The sequence below is a fragment of the Oncorhynchus masou genome, chromosome 1 (genome assembly GCF_036934945.1).
Source record: "Oncorhynchus masou masou isolate Uvic2021 chromosome 1, UVic_Omas_1.1, whole genome shotgun sequence".
Taxonomy (NCBI): domain Eukaryota; kingdom Metazoa; phylum Chordata; class Actinopteri; order Salmoniformes; family Salmonidae; genus Oncorhynchus; species Oncorhynchus masou.
In genome coordinates, this window is record NC_088212.1 from 61,250,673 (window position 1) to 61,270,055 (window position 19,383).

Consider the following 19,383-nt stretch of genomic DNA (forward strand, 5'->3'; position numbering starts at 1 on the left):
ATCTGACCGTAAGGCGCTACAGAGGGTAGTGCGTACATCCCAGTACATCACTGGGGCCAAGCTTCCTGCCATCCAGGATATATATACTAGGCGGTTTCAGAGGAAGCCCAAAAAATAGTCAGAGACTCCAGTCACCCAAGTCATAGACTGTTTTCTCTGCTACCGCATGGCAAGCGGTACCGGTGCGCCAAGTCTTGGACCAAAAGGCTTCTTAACAGATTCTACCCCCAAGCCATAAGGCTGCTGAACAGGTATTCAAATGGCGACCGGATTATTTACATTGACAACCTCCCTCCTTCCCTACATTTTTTAAATATTTTTTTTTACACTTCTACACAAATTACCTCCACTAACCGATGCCCCCGCACATTGACTCTGTACCGGTATCCCCTGTATATAGCCTCGTTATTGTTATTTTATTGTGCTACTTTTATATGTTTTTTAACTTTTAGTATATTTGGTCAATATTTTCTTAACTCTTTCTTGAACTGCACTGTTGGTTAAGGGCTTGTAAGTAAGCATTTCACAGTAAGGTCTACACATGTTGTATTCGGCAGAGGTGACAAATAAAGTTTGATTTTATTTTTTTAATATAATAAAGCTTTGGTGATTTAAGCTTTGGCGATTAAGATTTATTTCCAAGCGGTCTCAGGAGCCAAATCCTTTATCTACTTCGCGATTGCATTTGGCAGACAAAAAAAAAACTTAAATGAGGAGGGGAGGCTATGCTTGGTTTTTAATGAATTAACTTGAAATGTATTTTTTTATTTTTTATGTTTCTAAATACGAAGTATACAGGTACCAAAAGCACGTTAGGCTACTTTTTTAAATATTTATAAATGTTTTTACTTCCCCTTTCTCCCCAATTTCGTGGTACTTTTGTTAAAACCAGCTTTTGATTGCCGGCACTGCCTGAAATTAGCACTTTGGATCATGTTTTTAAGGACACACCTCAAATATTTCCACTCCGCCCATCTGACCGTCAGCAAGCGGATTGTCAAGACCCGATAAATTGACAAACCTGGCGTTAGGGCTGGAAATAGCCATTGGGAAATTTCAAACTAACGTGCATTTGATACTAGCGCTGCCTTAACACTACCCGAAAATAGAGCCCATGGGCTCTAATCTGAGTCTGTCTGAGTCAGGTCACGCCATTTTCACAAGTTACCGCACCATTGGCAGACATGTCACACCCCATTGGTCAGTTGTGATGATGACAGGGGGTGCATGGATACAGCATGGCAACAGATTTCATGACTTTCTTCATTAAAGGCAGGACACCCTTTGCTCAGTGTGGAAACAGAGGAAGTGTATTGCATTACGTTGTTATTTTATGAAGGATAGAATGTAGTCTATTGTGATCTGTGCTTTGCTGTGACCTGGGGCTGTGGTCTAAATGCTATACCTATGTTCAAGACCAATTACTTTTCAAGGGCAATACAGCTTCTATTATGTTTTATGTTGTTAGCCTATTTGAATAAAGGAAAAATAAATGTATGTTCTTCTGAAGACAGGCAACAAAGATACTTCAGCGAGTTATCAGATATTGCCCATGTTTTGGGGGAGCAAACTTTATCAATATGGTGTCATGCTTCATGTTTGAAAATCCATAGGGTTGTATTATTTTAGTATCCACCCCGTAGGCTAGTATAAGACAGCTGTAGAGAAAAGACAGCATACTTGTGAAATGTTGATGAAAAAGGTTTCCCCGAAGTGAGGGTTGTTTCACAGGCTGTCTAGGTTGAAATGAGGATGCTACAGGAAAAGCAGCCAAGTGAAAGACAGTAGGGGAGCAACTGGTCCCTCATCTGAAACCAGTCCTGCAGTGTGAAGTCATGGTGACAGACATCCCTAAAGAGAACAACATATCAGTGTTTCCCACCACCTGGGCTCCCTGGATGAAAGTGAATCTCACTCATTACTCATGAATGTTGTAGTCATGTTACCCCTGTAGCTTTTATATGTTTGGTGCATGTTTTGTTCTCCAAGGTAAACAGATGCAATTTTAGCTTTTGCAATAATGTGACAGCACACTGTTTTTGGTGTAGACTATATTGTAGTAATATTTTACACTGTGCTTTTCCCATTCCCTTTTCTGCTCAGTCAGATTGGTCAAAGTTCAGAAAGCTTTAGATTGCTCTAGGTGAGGTTGTGAGTGATTTGTTTTACTAGCAATGAAATGAAAGAGTACTGCAACAATAACATGAATCAAAGCCCCCTGTTGCTCTCTCAGAAACGTTCTCTGAGATAACAATATGTCGAAATGTTCTTGCTTAATTTTGTGGTCTGTACATAGCAGTTGAATGTGCTTGCCTAATTTTAGCAGGGAGCATAGCAGCAATTGTTATCGCCAATGCACAGGCCAGTGGATGAATACCTTATTTTATTTTTTTTGCCTCAGAGGTAATGAAATGATGATTCTATTTCCATTTTCTACCAAAAAAGTGCAATTGTAAAGCCAGTGGCTTTACATGCTCTTAGGATGCAGTGTGGACTTATTCCCTATCATTCCTGAGCAAAAGACTAAGATTAGGGACATCACTGTCTCTCACAGTTTGTCTTCTTTTTCTCCTGTGTGGGCCTCGGGTTTCTTATTTATGTGGTAATGTGGCCACACTCCAGTGCCTTTTATTTCATTCTCACACTTGATTATAGTGGAGGCATAGGGCTCGTATCTGACACTGGCTCGGGGAGATTAAGAAATGTTAAAACGAGCTTTATGTTTTGTTGTGGAGGTCTCTTTTACCTCCTTCTTTCTTTCACTGTCTGGGCCATTCCTCTGCTCCCATTCTAAGAAACAGCGTTAGCTGTTGATTTAGTGGGACATTAGGTTGATGGATGATAATATCATCATATGAGACTGAGCAACTCCAACCTCAGTTTATTTGCAACTAGAGTGCTGTTGTGTCTTTTGGAGTGAGAGAATAATAACATATTTTACTTTGGTTTTGATTCAGAGGAGTCTTACTAAGGTGCCATTTATCTTCTGATGTGCCTCCAAATACATTATTTTGCCTTTTCCAAATCTAAATCAGAGATTGAATGTGAGAAAAGTGAGTCAATGTAGGTTACATTTATGGACCTAGCAGCCGAGTTAGCTGGGCTTGGAGCAGAAACAGTTGAGTCGAAGAGTCAGAGGATCAAATCAAATCAAATTGTATTTGTCACATACACATGGTTAGCAGATGTTAATGCGAGTGTAGCAAAAGGCTTGTGCTTTTAGTTCCGACAGTGCAGTAATATCTAACAAGTAATCAAACAATTCCCCAACAACTTCCTAATACATACACATCTAAAGGGGTGAATGAGAATATGTACATGTAAGTATATGGATGAGTGATGGCCGAGCGGCATAGGCAAGGTGCAGTAGATGGGATAAAATACAGTATATATGTGATTATGAGTAATGTAAGATATGTAAACATTATTAAAGTGCCATTATTTAGAGTGCATTGTATGACGTGACTAGTTATCCATTTATTAAAGTGGCCAGTGATTGTGTCTCAGTGTAGGCAGCAGCTTTAGCAGTCTGATGGCCTCGGTCCCAGCTTTGAAGCACCTGTACTGACCTTGCCTTCTGGATGGTAGTGGTGTGAACAGGCAGTGGCTCAGGTGGTTGATGTCCTTGATGATCTTTTTGGCCTTCTTGTGACATCGGGTGCTGTAGGTGGGTGGGGGGTGCTGCTGCCTCTGCTGTTTCCTGAAGTCCACGATCATCTCCTTTGTTTTCTTGACTTTGAGTGAGAGGTTGTTTTCCTGACACCACACTCAGAGTTCCCTCACCTCCTCCCTGTAGGCCGTCTCGTTGGTAATTTAGTAATCTTGTTGGTAATCAAGCCCACTACTGTTGTGTCGTCTGTGAATTTGATGATTGAGTTGGAGGCGTGCATGGCCACACAGTCATGGGTGAACAGGGAGTACAGGAGGGGGCTGAGCACACACCCTTCTGCGGCCCCAGTGTTGAGGGTCAGCGAAGTGGAGATGTTGTTTCCTACCTTCACCACCTGGGGGCAGCCTGTTAGAAAGTCCAGGACCCAATTGCACAGGGAGGGGTTGAGACCCAGGGCCTCCAGCTTGATGATGAACTTGGAGGGTACTATGGTGTTGAATGCTGAGCTGTAGTCAATGAACAGCATTCTTCCATAGGTATTAATTTTGTCCAGATGGGATAAGACAGTGTGCAGTACGATGGCGATTGCGTCATCTGTGGACTTGTTGGGGCTGTATGCAAATTGAAGTGGGTCTAGGGTGGCCGGTAAGGTGGAGGTGATACGATCCTTGACTAGTCTCTCAAAGCACTTCATGATGGCAGAAGTGAGTGCTACGGGGCAGTAGTCATTTAGTTCATTTGTCTTTGCCTTCTTGGGTACAGGAACAATGGTAGACATTTCGAAGTATGTGGGGACAGCAGACTAGGATAGTGAGCGTTTGAATATGTCCGTAAACACACCAGCCAGCTGGTCTGTGCATGCTTTGAGGACGCGGCTAGGGATGCCGTCTGGGCCGGCGGCCTTGTGCGGGTTAACATATTTAAATGTTTCTCACATCAGCCATGGAGTAGGAGATGGGGGGACGCAGTCCTTGTTAGCGGGCTGCGACGGTGGCACTGTATTATCCTCAAAGCGGGCAAAGAAGGTATTTTGTTTGTCTGGCAGCGTGATGTCGGTTTCGTGACATGGCTGGATTTCTTTTTGTAGTCTGTGATTGACTGTAGACCCGGCCACATATGTCTCTTGTCTGAGTTTTTGACTCCACCTTGTCCCTGTACTGGCATTCCGCTTGTTTGAATGCCTTGCGGAGGGAATAGCTACACTGTCTATATTCAGACATATTCCCAGACCTCTTTCCATGGATAAATGTGGTGGATCGGATCGCGCTTTCAGTTTTGTGCGAATGCCTCCATCCATCCTTGGTTTCTGGTTAGGGTAGGTTTTAATAGTCAGTGGGTACAACATCTCCAATGCACTTCTTTATAAACACACTCACCGAGTCAGCGTATAGGTCGATGTTGTTCTCTGAGGCTGACCAGAACATATTCCAGTCCACGTGATCAAAACAATCTTTAAGCGTAGCTTCCGATTGGTCGTACCAGCATTGAATGGTTCTCGTCACTGGTACATCCTGTTTGAGTTTCTGCCTATAAGACGGAAGGAGCAAGATGGCGTCGTGGTCGGATTTGCCAAGGTCAAAATAGGTGGTATTTATTAAACAGTGCAGGTGACGAGAAGACTGGATCCTGAGGTTATTTACAATAGCCTACAGATGATGATAAATTATGAAAATGTGTTGAAAGAAAGTACAAAATAATACATTGGCCAATACTATAACAACCAGACAAAATCACAGGGCCAAACGGCCGTAATCTTACACATCTGACCTGGGCCGTGTTCAGCAAGAAAACAGAAATGGCGCTGTTTTGAAATCTGCCTAAAATCTGTGAATCTACTGGTACGCGCTCACTAGAAGCTAGTTCACAGTGTTAGTGAGACAGTGGTGAGGAGAAATAGGTTGGTGTTTCCAATTCTGGTGTTTATTATTTATATTACCTAGCACATATTTTAATGGACTAGCAATATCATAGTATTACAAGGAATTATCGTTGGAAACAAAATAATAAATTGTGCAGAGCATGTGGGGAGATATGGCGGGAAATGAACACAGCAAGTTTTCAATCAGCTTTCTTTTTACATTCCCAATACATTCCCAAGCCCCAATACAATGCTACTTTTTAACTCTGGCTAACATATGAAATTGGCCAGAAGAAGCACTGTTCGTTTGTGTTTTTTCCCCAAGCAGCCTCTGGGGTCAAAGTAATTTTCACTGCCGAGGTACTGAAGGGTTTATTAATATTCTGCTTAATTCCCTCCATTGCCTCTTTATCCCGGCTATGCTGACTTTGTCTCTTTGAATTGACCCGGACTCTCTTTAACAAACGATCTGGCAGAATGGATGGTCCCTTCATTTGCTCTGGCATAATGTGGTGATGAAAAATGAAGTACCCTGTTCAGACAGATTATTCATCTGGAGGGGTAGAGGGCGGTGTGGTGACAGATACATTCCTGTGATTCCAGGCCTTCTGTTTTAGTGTGACTTTATTTAAGCTAAATAATATTTAGAGGATTTCCATGAAGATAAACATGTATGTAACTCTGGAATGTATATGACCTGAAGACCGAAGTTATTGCTACCTTCACATGTGCAGTAACACACCTTGTTAGGATGTCTGGTTTTACAACAATAACTACACAACATGCAGCTGTTTAACATACCTTTATATTCCATTCCATTTCACAATTTGCAACAACCAACAATGTTAATGGCCCAATGTAGCCATTTTTATATCAAGTCATTTCTGGGTAACAATTAAGTACCTTACTGTAATAGTTTTCCACTACAATGGACAAAAAACTTTTTATCAATCAAGAATGTAGCTATGACTGTCTGGGAGTGGTCTGAGTGGGCAGAATAAAGCTTAAAACTGTCAGAGAGGTTTGTAACTCTCTCTAACCAATTTACCGCACGGTGACGTCACCAGGCAAGCCTAAACTCTCGCCCACGCAAACAGGCTGATTCGAAGGTCCTGTGTAGATTGCATTTCTAACCAGAAACTACCAGGAGAGAACACTGGTCAATGTTTGTTTCATCAGCTGTTGTAGAATATTATACACACCAAAAATATAGTTGAAAGCCTGAGGGATTACCCTGTCTCTCTCTTGTTTCCCTCTCTCTAGTGAAGACCACCATTCTGAACTACCAGAGCCCTACCACTGGCCTCTTCCCTACCAAGACATGCTCCAGCTGCAAGGAAGCCAAGGTGCGGGACTCCCTGTATTGTGCAGCCAGTTCCTGGGCCCTGGGTCTAGCTTACAGGTGACAACACACACACACATACACTGTATCCACAGACACCTTAGATCACTGTACATTTTAAAGTTGATCTTAATAATTAATCTAGTACAACCTTAGTTAATGGGCTCCGCCATGGACCAATATTCTTAATCAAAGCAGACGGCTTTTGTAATGTCAAGGGGGTGCTGCGTACTGCTGCTGCCCACTTAATAGAGCATTCAGACTGCACTGAGTGCACAAAACATTAGGAACACCTGCTCTTTCCATGACAGACTGACCTGGGGAAAGCTATGATCTCTTATTGATGTTGCTTGCTGAATCCGCTTCAATCAGTGTAGATCGGCTATTCCCAAACTGGGAAGTGAAGTGGTAACGAGCAAGCAGTTGCTCCCGATACCACTTGGGTACACTGCAGCATCCACCGAGAGGCTCTTGCTGCCAAAGGAATGCCTGACCACTTGAAAGATGTTTTGGACACTACAGTGAAAATGGTTAACTTTGTTAAAGCAAGGCCCCTGAACTCTCATGTAGTTTCAACACTATGCAATGATATGGGCAGCGACCATTTAATTTTTTTACAAGCTGGTTATCAAGGGGCAAAGTATTGACACGTTTTTTAAAATTGAGAGACAAGCTTTTTCTTTACTGACCATCATTTTCACTTGTCTGACCGCTTGCATGATGACGAGTTTCTCACACGACTGGCCTATCTGTGTGATGTTTTTTCTCACCTGAATGATCGGAATCTAGGATTACAGGGACTCTCCGCAACTATATTCAATGTGCGGGACAAAATTGAGGCTATGATTAAAACTTCTTAGGGAAACAATCCCGTTAACGGGATCGATATGACAACAGCCAGTGAAAGTACAGGGCGCCAAATTCAAAACAACATAAATCTCATAATTAAAATTCCTCAAACATACATGTATCTTATACCGTTTTAAAGGTGATCTTGTTGTTAATCCCACCACAGTGTCCAATTTCAAATAGTCTTTACAGCGAAAGCACCACAAATGATTGTTAAGTCACCACGAACCGTTAGGTCATCACTAACCTTTGATGATCTTCATCAGATGACACTCATAGGACTTCATGTTACACAATACATGTATGTTTCATATTTATATTAAAAAATCTGAGTTTACATTAGCGGGTTACATTCAGTAGTTCCAAAAACATCCTGTGATTTTGCATAGCCACATTTTACAGAAATACTCATCATAAATGTTGATGAAAATACAAGTGTTACACATGGAATTATAATATACGTCTCCTTAATGCAACTGCTGTGTCAGATTTAAAAAAAGCTTTACGAAAAAAGCAAACCATGCAATAATTTGAGAACGGCGCTCAGAAAAAAAATGATTTGCCATGTTGGAGTCAACAGAAATCAGAAATAACAATTTAAATATTCCCTTACCTTTGATGGTCTTCACTCCCAGGAATCCTAGTTCCACAATAAATGTTGGATTTGTTCGATAATGTCCATTATTTATGTCCAAGTAGCTACTTTTGTTTGGGCGTTTAGTGCACAAATCCAAACGCTCATGCAGATCCAGCCGAACTTCGGACGAAAAGTTCAAAAAGTTATATTACAGGTCGTAGAAACATTTCAAACTAAGTATAGAATCAATCTTTATGATGTTTTTATCATAAATCTTCAATTACGTTCCAACCGGAGAATTCCATTGTCTGTAGAAAAGCCATGGAACGCAGGTCACTCTCATGTGAAATGCGCGTGACCAGGACCTGGCTCTCTGCCAGACCACTGACTCAAAGAGCTCTCAGCCGGCCCCACACCACAGTAGAAGCATCATTCAAGTTTCTAAAGACGGTTGACATCTAGTAGAAGCCCTAGGAAGTGCAACTTGAACCATATCCCACTGTGTATTCGATAGGGCTGAGTTCAAAAACTACAAACCTCAGATTTCCCACTTCCTGTTTGGATTTTTTCTCAGGTTTTTGCCTGCCATATGAGTTCTGTTATACTCACAGACATCAAATTGCTTTAGTAACTTCAGAGTGTTTTATATCCAAATGTACTAATAATATGCATATATTGGCAACTGGGACTGAGGAGCAGGCCGTTTACTCTGGGCACCTCTGGGCACCTTATTCATCCGAGCTACTCAATACTGCCCCTGCAGCCATAAGAAGTTAAGAAGTCGGAGCTCTTCTCTGTATGCATTAACAAGGATAACACACAGGTCTTTTGTGTTCAAATGATCTCAAGCTTACGGACAATGTCAAATGTGATATAGCGAAGCACCTGAGTGAGTTGGGTGCGCAATTACGCAGGTACATTCCCGAAACGGATGACACAAACTGCTGGATTCATTATCCCCTTCATGCCCTGCCTCCAGTCCACTTACCGATATACCGAAATTGCAACAACCGGTTCTGTGAACATTTAATTTAATCAGAAGCCACTACCAGATTTCTGGATTGGGCTGCGCTCAGAGTATTCTGCCTTGGCAAATCGCGCTGTTAAGACACTGATGACCTTTGCAACCACGTACCTATGTGAGAATGGATTCTCGGCTCTCACTAGCATGAAAAATAAAAACAGGCACAGACTGCGTGTGGACAATGATTTAAGACTGAGACTCTCTCCAATACAACCCAACATTGCAGAGTTACAGTATGTGTATCCTTTCAAGCACACCCTTCTCATTAACCTGTGTTGAGTTATTCACCATTTTTTATTAACAAATAGGGATTTATATGTAATATGGTTAAATAAAGAGCTGTAGGTTGAATGTTTGAAGGGGTACGGGACTATAAAAAGTTTGGGAACCACTGGTGTAGATGAACTGAAGGAGACATGTTAAATAATTCTTAAGCCATGAGACAACTGAGACATGAATTGTGTATGTGTGCCATTCAGAGGGTGAATAGGCAAGACAAAAGATTTAAGTGCCTTTGACTGGGGTATGTGCCAGGTGCACCGTTTTATGTCAAGAACTACAATGCTGCTGGGTTTTTGACGCTCAACAGTTTCCCGTGTGTATCAAGAATAGTTCACCCCCAAAAGGACATCACGCCAACTTAACACAGCTGTGTTAAGCATTGGAGTCAACATGGGCTAGTGTCTCTGTGGAACGCTTTCGACACCTTGTAGGGTCCATGCCCGGACAAATTGAGGTTGTTCTGAGGGCAAAGGGGGGGGGGTTAAACATCAACAGCACCATATTTCCTTCAAATGTTTCTCTCGTCTCGAGGCACAATCCTCTCACCTTCAGACATCCTGTACAGTCTGTATCTCTGATTATGAAACAGGTCAATTTTTTTCTTTAGTAGTAATGTGTCCTTTACTTCATACACTGAGGGCTCAAGTTCAAGTGGAGATCTGAGATACTCAAAATAGTCAGGGACTTTCTCCACTAGACCTTGTAACAAAGTGCTCTTTCAAAACCGCACTGGTGTGCGTTTTTTCTCCCAGGGGACAAGAGAGTAAAAATAGAGTGTTCAAGTAGACCAGAGGGGCCTACTCATCCGTCATGGTTTCTTCCCATTAGCATTGTCACAGGAATTTAATTAAGATGATTCCAATCTGACAGCACAGGCCCAAACCATTACTTACCCTCCATGTGACTAGAGAGGGGACTGGAGTGTGTGCACTAGATTGGAGTGGATGGATGGGCAGATGCCCATGTCTGTGTGCCCAGTAAGTCTACTGCACTGGTGGAAATGTAGGAAATTAAAGTGAATTTATGTCATTCATGAAAACATACACTAGGCCTACACACAAATGGTAATGACATCAATGACAAAAAGTGAATGTGTTTTGTTGAATAAATAACTTACTGAATATTTGCATGTCCTGGGAGTTATTGGAGAATACTTTATTCCATTTAAATGTGAATACATTCTTCAGAAGTTATTTGAGCCCTTTTGACAATATGATGACAGAGTACAGTATACTGTGCATTCGGAAAGTATTCAGACCCCTTCACCTTTTCCAGAAAATGTTTGTTAACGTTACAGCCTTATTCTAAAATTGGTTAAACTGTTTCTTTCCCTTATCAATCTACAGTACACACAATACCCCATAATGCAAATTAATGAAAAAATAAGAACTGAAAGTATTCAGACCCTTTACTTTGTTGAAGCACCTTTGGCATTGATTAAAGCCTTGAGTCTTCTTGGGTATAACGCTACAAGCTTGGCACATCTGTATTTGAGGAGTTTTTCCCATTCTTCTCTGCAGATCCTCTCAAGCTCTGTCAGATTGGATGGGGAGCGTCGCTGCACAGCTATTTCAGGTCTCTCCAGAGATGTTAGATCGGGTTTAATCCGGGCTCTGGCTGGGCTTCACTAGGACATTCAGACTTGTCCTGAAGCCATTCCTGCGTTGTCTTGTGCTTAGGGTCGTTGTCCTGTTGGAAGCTGAAACTTCACCCCAGTCTGAGGTCCTGAGCACTCTGGAGCAGGTTGTCATCAAGGATCTCTCTGTACTTTGCTCCGTTCATCTTACCCTTGGTCCTGACTAGTCTTCCAGTCCCTGCAGCTGAAAAACATCCCACAGAATGATGATGCCACCACCACCAGTTCAATCAGACCAGATAATCTTATTTCTCAGTCCTTTGGGTGCCTTTTGGCAAACTCTAAGTGGGCTGCCATGTGCCTTTTTACTGAGGAGTGGCTTCCGTTTGGCCACTCTACCATAAAGGCCTGATTGGTGGAGTACTGCATATATGGTTGTCTTTCTGGAATGTTCTCCCTTTTCCACAGAGGAACTCTGGAGCACTGTCAGAGTGACCATCGGGTTCTTGGTCACATCCCTGACCAAGGCCCTTCTCCCCGATTGGTCAGTTTGGCCGGGCGGCCAGCTCTATGAACAGTCTATGTGGTTCCAAACTTCCAACATTTAAGAATGATGGAGGCCACTGTGTTCTCGGGGCCTTTCAATGCTGCAGAAATGTTTTGGTACCCTTCCCCACATCTGTGCCTCGACACAATCCTTTCTTGGAGCTCTTCGGACAATTCCTTTGACCTCCTGGCTTGGTTTTTGCTCTGACATGCACTGTCAACTGTGGGACCTTTTATATAGACGGGTGTGTGCCTGTCTAATCAATTGAATTGACCAATTATTGGGTATTGTGTGTAGATTGATGAGGAAAATGTTTTATTTCATCCATTTTAGATTAAGGCTGTAACGTCACAAAATGTGGATAAAGGGGTCTGAATACTTTCCGAATGTTATGTAGATGCCATTGTTTATGTCAATAGCATGTCCTTGCTTGTGTTATGCTTTTGGAAGACAAATGAATAACAACTGCTGTTAATGTCCTAATAGGATTTAAAACCTGTCTATAACTGTGTACAAATACAATAAGTTGTCTCATTTAATATGTACCATTATTGTAGGCACAGGCAGTATAACCAGACTCTGGTAATTTTGTACAGTGAAGTAGGATAGTTTAGGTTGATTTAACGTGCTCCTCTGCTCATTGGGCCATTTTTCTCATCTCATTATGGCGACGATCAACCCTGACGCGCAGACGCATCGATGATGACATGGGACGCACCCATGAGCTGGAGCACTCAGCCATCAAGTGCATGAGGGGTATCCTCTACTGTTACATGCGCCAGTCTGACAAGGTGAGTCCACAAATGAAACATCAGACCAGAGGACCACAGGAAACACTGTAGTTCATTCTTAGTGATCAAAACAAATGGCATTATCCAGTAATGAATATTGATCTTTAGCAAACACAGAAACTGTCAATAACGGGGGGCAAAGTTAAAGATCTCTGTCCTTTTACTGATCTTCTCTGTTCTCACGCTTCAGCGGTTTACTATCTCACGCTTGGATTGGTTTTATCTTTATGTGGATGGAATAACATAGAGGTTTCCAAATGGTTTTCGCCTCAGCAGAACACTATTGTCGTAAAGTTTTTGAGCGGACCGTTCAAGTCAAAATAGCAGCATTTATATTGTTTATAGGCCTCTATGAACACATAATTACAGCTTTAGTACAATCGAACACTTCTTAAATCCCTGTGTTTTTTTTCTAATGTTCTGGTCTGTTGCCTTTGAAATTGTTTTGTTTCATTTACTCATGACCTTGACGACCTAATTTACGGGAAAGCTTTTCAGTGTCTTAATTATAATGCACCGTTTCTTCAGTTAATTACACAGTGCAGCGCTCATTAACATCTGTCTCTTGCATTCACAGAGAACATGCCATTTTTAATGAACCCAAAATATAGAGGGACCAGGAAGCAAATGTTATCATATAAAAAGAACTACAGAGCCATAAAAGACATTAAAGAGAGGGCATCAAAGTTTACCACAATGTACCAAGGAAACTCAGCACAGTCTTAACGGATTAGCCACACAACGCATGCTTCTCGAATGTGTTCTGACTCCGGAACCATTTATTTAATGCTAAGATCACACACACACTGACACACAGTGACATTTGACAAGATTCATAAACTGCACCATTGTGAAAATGCACTTTCAATCACAAATGTTAGGCTATTTTGGAACGCAACAGCTTACTGCTTTGTCCGTCTTATAGACTACATTACAGTTTCAGCCATTTTCCCAAACAATTAGTTATCCAGTGGGTTGACAAGCTCAGCAGAACAGAACAGTGTAAATCTGGGACTGAGGTATGCCCCTGTTGACCTGACAACTAGCCTACAGAGGTGAAAAAAGTAAGAGTGCCGGAAGGGGGTGAATGGTTCGGTCGGTACCAAATGTTGGCACAAAATGATCCGCTCACGTGCTGTGTGAAGCAAACTCATCCAGAGTGTTACTCGATGTGAATCACTCAAATCTGACCTGGGATGGTTTAAGGAGGAAAATCACATGTGTACGTCTTTTACATGAATTGCTGTTTGAAATATTTACAGATACATTAATGCATACCTGTGCCAATTTTTATGAGTGATTTGCTCATGTCTTCAAAGCCAGTCATTGGAGGAAAATTCTAGTGTGTGTCCTAGTGATGACGCAGTGGAATATCCTAGTGATCTCTCCATCCCAGTCCTGGTTGCCACCTCACTTGCCTTTTGTGAGGATAGGATAAATAATGGAAAGATTGCCCAGTGGGTAAGATGCATCTTTTATGGACTGACTCCTCTTTTATTTGCCCTTTCTCTCTCTCTCTTTTCTCTTTCTTTCGCTCTCTTTCTTCACATTCCCTCTATTTCCAGGTGGAACAATTCAAACAGGACCCCAGCCCCTCCAAGTGCCTGCACTCAATATTCAATGTAGACACAGGAGATGAGATTCTGTCCTACAATGACTACCATCACCTACAGGTACACCCTCTCACAAACATGTAGGGCAAAAACCCTATACTGTAGATAACGAATGATGTCCGAACGGATTCCGGGTTTTACGTTTTTAAATACCACCTCCCTGTCTCCCTCTGTCAGATTGATGCCTTGTCCCTGTTCCTGCTCTATTTGGTGGAGATGATCTGCTCCGGCCTCCAGATCATCTACAACACGGATGAGGTACGGCCCACTGGCCTCGTCACATGACCTCTCGCTCAGCACGACTCTTACACAACATGGCTTCTTCATAGTGATTAGACAGGTTGATAATACTTTATTGATCCCCAAGGGGAAACCCTGTGTCAGCAGTGAGCAGAAAGAAACACACACAGACAAGACTATAAACAAAGCAAACAAAGAAAGCTCATGTGTGCCAAAGTAACCTGATACAGTCAATAGTAATAGTAGAGGCAGCAGTTGAGTAAGCAGTTGTTAAAGGTGCATGCGTCTTTAGAAACGCAACAATTTAAATGTGATGATTTGATGACTATATAACAGATGTCAAATTCATTACATTTGCCTCTCGACATACACTAACTTATTCGGCACCCTTTTTCATTAGTGAGCAAGTGATTGAGTGGAGGCATGGTGAAACGAACAGCTAAAGTAATAGTAACTAATTTGTTATAGTGGTACTTTAAAGTGGCTGCAGCAGTAGTGCTGTTAATTCTCTGTCTCCTGCTTTTTATAGCCCTTTGGGAGATTTGAAATTCATTAATTCCATCTCTTAATTTACTTGTCTGCTCACTGGGAGCTTTACTTTTGGGCACAGGGGTGAAATTATTGCCTTCAGAAAAAGCTTTTGTTTATCCAGACTTATCATCAAAAATAGAGTTGTTCTAGAACAGTATGCCGTGAAGCAATTACAGTGAACATGCACTTTGTTTGCAGCAAAGGAAACCCTCACATTATAAAAGTTTTTTCTTCCCAAAGGCAAACAAATTGCCTGTGTAGCTTCAATGGGGCCAGCCCTATTTGCAAAGCAGACCCAATTTGCACGTTTAAACAGTGCTTATTGAGCTGCATAATACAAGTAGAAAGCATGAACATGAAATCAACGAGCATGCATCCTTTTATTAATCTACATCAGAACAAATAAGCAGGAAATAGGACTCTTAATGTGTGTTATTTCTGCACCTAATTTAAATTATAACAAAATTATCTAATTCGTCCGATTTTGGCTCTTAGCAGTCGTTCAGTATATTTTCCTGACTAGAATTTCAATTCAATTGAATCTTCATTGCAGTATTAATACAGGTAGATGCTTTGTATGTTTGTGTGTGTGTGTGTTTTGTGTATGCGTCCATTTGTGACCGTAACATTAATTAAGATACTATCAAGATACCAGAAAGATCTTCCATTGTTAAGAGAAATGGAAAAATCATGTGCTTCATTATCTAAATATTGAAAGAGCGTGGGTGACTGAGAGGAACAAAATGGGACAGTTTGAGGACATGTGGTGGAGAGTAGGGAAGGCACTGGAGATAGGGGTGAGAACAGGTGGGCCTGAGCAGGTGTGATGTCGTTGATGTTTGTGTGTGTCTGTATGTTGTCTTTTCTAAGTGTATGAAAAAAAGAAGCCAGAAAGAGCCTTACAATAATCATTCTACTCAATCCCCAAGTAAAATAACCCACAATGTCCCTATTTCAGTGGCTCTATTTTGTTCCCTGTCTTCCCTCCTTGCCTGTCCCATTTTTGTACGCTTTATGGCCTTTCTGTTTCCCTCACTTTAAATTAAAACTGTTGTCAGTCACATCTCCCCGGGTACTTTAAAAACATTTCTTCATGGCCTCGACGTCATCATTTAAATATTTTCTGAGTGTACTTCTCTCCTGTAGTCTCATTCTGCTGCATAGAGGAGAGTCATTCCTCCTTGATCAAGATGAAATTAAGGACATGATTTTGACTACCCATGTGACTGGATGATGTTTGTCTTTTAATTTGCAGCACACAAATGTTAATGACATCAATGGCAAAATGTTAGTGTGTTTTTTCTACTGAATATTTGCATGAAATGGGAGTTACTGGAGAATAGTTTATTCCATTTAACTTCTGAAGAATGTATTCACATTTATGTGACCCCTTCTTTTGACAATATGATGACACAGTACAGTATACAGTGCATTCGGAAAGTTTTCAGACCCCTTGACTTTTTCCACATTTTGTTACGCTACATCATTATTCAAAAAATGTATTAAATATTTTTCTCTCTCATCAATCTACCAACAATACCACATAATGACAAAGCGAAAACTGTTGTTTTTATGTTTGTAAATTAATTAGAAATAAAAAACAGAAATATGAGACTCAAAATTGTGCTCAGGTGCATCCTATTTCCATTGATCATCCTTGAGATGTTTCTGCAACTTGATTGAGACCACCTGTGGAAAATTCAATTGATTTGATTTGGAAAGGCACACACCTAACAATATAGGGTGCCACAGTTGACAGTGCATGTCAGAGCAAAAATCAAGCCATGAGGTGGAAGGAATTGTCCAGAGAGCTCGGACCGGATTGTGTCGACGCGCAGGTTTGGGGAAGGGTACCAAAATATCTCTGCAGCATTGATGGTCCCCAAGAACCTGGCCTCGATCACTCTTAAATGGAAGAAGTTTGGAGCCACTAAGGCTCTTCTTAGAGTTGGCCGCCCGAGCAATCGAGGGAGAAGGGCCTTGGTTAGGGATGTGACCAAGAACCCGGTGGTCACTCTGACAGAGCTCCGGAGTTCCTATGTGGAGATGGGAGAACAAACATTACAGTGGGGCAAAAAAGTATTTAGTCAGCCACCAATTGTGAAAGACCCAGCCACGTTTCATCTTCAATGCCCTTGCTGATGGAAGGAGGTTTTCACTAAAAATCTCACGATACATGGCCCCATTCATTCTTTCCTTTACACGGATCAGTCGTCCTGGTCCCTTTGCAGAAAAACAGCCCCAAAACATGATGTTCCACCCCTATGCTTCACAGTAGGTATGGTGTTCTTCGGATGCAACTCAGCATTCTTTGTCCTCCAAACACGACGAGTTGAGTTTTTACCAAAAAGTTCTATTTTGGTTTCATCTGACCATATGACATTCTCCCAATCTTCTTCTGGATCATCCAAATGCTCTCTAGCAAACTTCAGATGGGCCTGGACATGTACTGGCTTAAGCAGGGGGACACATCTGGCAGTGCAGGATTTGAGTCCCTGGCGGCGTAGTGTGTTACTGATGGTAGGCTTTGTTACTTTGGTCCCAGCTCTCTGCAGATCATTCACTAGGCTCCCCCGTGTGGTTCTGGGATTTTTGCTCACCGTTCTTGTGATCATTTTGACCCCACGGGGTGAGATCTTGCGTGGAGCCCCAGATCGAGGGAGATTATCAGTGGCCTTGTATGTCTTCCATTTCCTAATAATTGCTCCCACAGTTGATTTCTTCAAACCAAGCTGCTTACCTATTGCAGATTCAGTCTTCCCAGCCTGGTGCAGGTCTACAATTTTGTTTCTGGTGTCCTTTGACAGCTCTTTGGTCTTGGCCATAGTGGAGTTTGGAGTGTGACTGTTTGAGGTTATGGACAGGTGTCTTTTATACTGATAACAAGTTCAAACAGGTGCCATTAATACAGGTAACGAGTGGAGGACAGAGGAGCCTCTTAAAGAAGAAGTAAGTTACAGGTCTGTGATAGCCAGAAATCTTGCTTGTTTGTAGGTGACCAAATACTTATTTTCCACCATAATTTGCAAATAAATTAATTAAAAATCCTACAATGTGATTGGATATTTTTTTCTCATTTTGTCTGTCGTAGTTGAAGTGTGATGATGAAAATTGCAGGCCTCATCTTTTTAAGTGGGAGAACTTGCACAATTGGTGGCTGACTAAATACTTTTTGCCCCACTGTATATCCAAGATGGCGTAGCAGTCAGTCGTCTTTGTCTTGTCCCATCCCATCTGTATATATATATATTTTTTTTTTCTTCACGTTCATATTTTTCCTAATCCTCAACTTCAAAATACTCTCCTGCAACCCGCCTCACCCAATGTGGTGTGGATCTGGTTATAGTGGTACTTTAAAGTGGCTGCAGATCTGTTTTTTTTTTCCTAAACTATTTCTATTTACCTCCGAACTGGAATAATCCAACTGAAGCTAGCTAGCTAACTAGCTACCAGCTATCAGCTATCTCAGTGATCACTGCCTCCGTAATGGGTCTGCGACCAAACAACCACCCCTCATCACTGTCAAACGCTCCCTAAAACACTTCTGCGAGCAGGCCTTTCTAATCGACCTGGCCGGGGTATCCTGGAATGACATTGACCTCATCCCGTCAGTAGATGATGCCTGGCTTTTCTTTTAAAAGTACCTTCCTCACCATCTTACACAAGCATGCCCCTCTCAAAAAATGTAGAACTAGGAATTGTCCTTGGTTCACTCCAGACCTGTCTGCCCTTGACCAGCACAAAACCATCCTGTGGCGTTCTGCGTTTGCATCGAACAGCCCCCGTGATATGCAACTTTTCAGGGAAGTCAGGAACAAATATACACGGGCAGTTAGGAAAGCTAAGGCTAGCTTTTTCAAACAGAAACCTGCATCCTGTAGTACTAACTCAAAAAAGTTCTGGGACACTGTAAAGTCCATGGAGAATAAGAGCACCTCCTCCCAGCTGCCCACTGCTCTGAGGCTAGGAAACACTGCCACCACTGATAAATCCACTATTATTGAGAATTTCAATAAGCATTTCTCTACGGCTGGCAATGCTTTCCACCCACCTAGCTACTCCTACCCCGGTCAACTGCCCGGCACCCTCCACAGCAACTCGCCAAAGCCCCCACCGTTTCTCCTTTACCCAAATCCAGAGAGCTGATGTTCTGAAAGAACTGCAAAATCTGGACCCCTACAAATCAGCCGGGCTAGACAATCTGGACCCTCTTTCTAAAATCATCTGCCGAAATTGTTGCAACCCCTATTACTAGCCTGTTCAACCACTCTTTCATATTGTCTGAGATTCCCAAAGATTGGAAAGCTGCCGCGGTCATCCCCCTCTTCAAAGGGGAGATACTCTAGACCCAAACTGCTACAGACCTATATCTATCCTACCCTGTCTTTCTAAGGTCTTCGAAAGCCAGGTTAACAAACAGATTACCGACCATTTTGAATCCCACCGTACCTTCTCCGCTATGCATACTGGTTTCAGAGCTGGTCATGGGTACAGGCACACTCAAGGACCTAAACAACATCATAACTGCCATCGATAAGAAACA

At 42.0% G+C, this 19,383-nt stretch overlaps 1 protein-coding gene across 2 annotated transcripts in view; it reads left to right on the forward strand.

Annotated features, from left to right (window-relative positions):
- The window catches only part of LOC135547531 (phosphorylase b kinase regulatory subunit beta-like), an 80,108-nt gene that overhangs the window by 5,022 nt on the left and 55,703 nt on the right, over positions 1 to 19,383 (forward strand). For both annotated transcript variants that reach the window (XM_064976610.1, XM_064976619.1), the window contains 4 exons: positions 6,732 to 6,870; positions 12,357 to 12,456; positions 14,022 to 14,129; positions 14,247 to 14,327. In XM_064976610.1, coding sequence (XP_064832682.1) covers positions 6,732 to 6,870; positions 12,357 to 12,456; positions 14,022 to 14,129; positions 14,247 to 14,327 — 428 coding nt within the window. The remainder of the gene's footprint in view (positions 1 to 6,731; positions 6,871 to 12,356; positions 12,457 to 14,021; positions 14,130 to 14,246; positions 14,328 to 19,383) is intronic.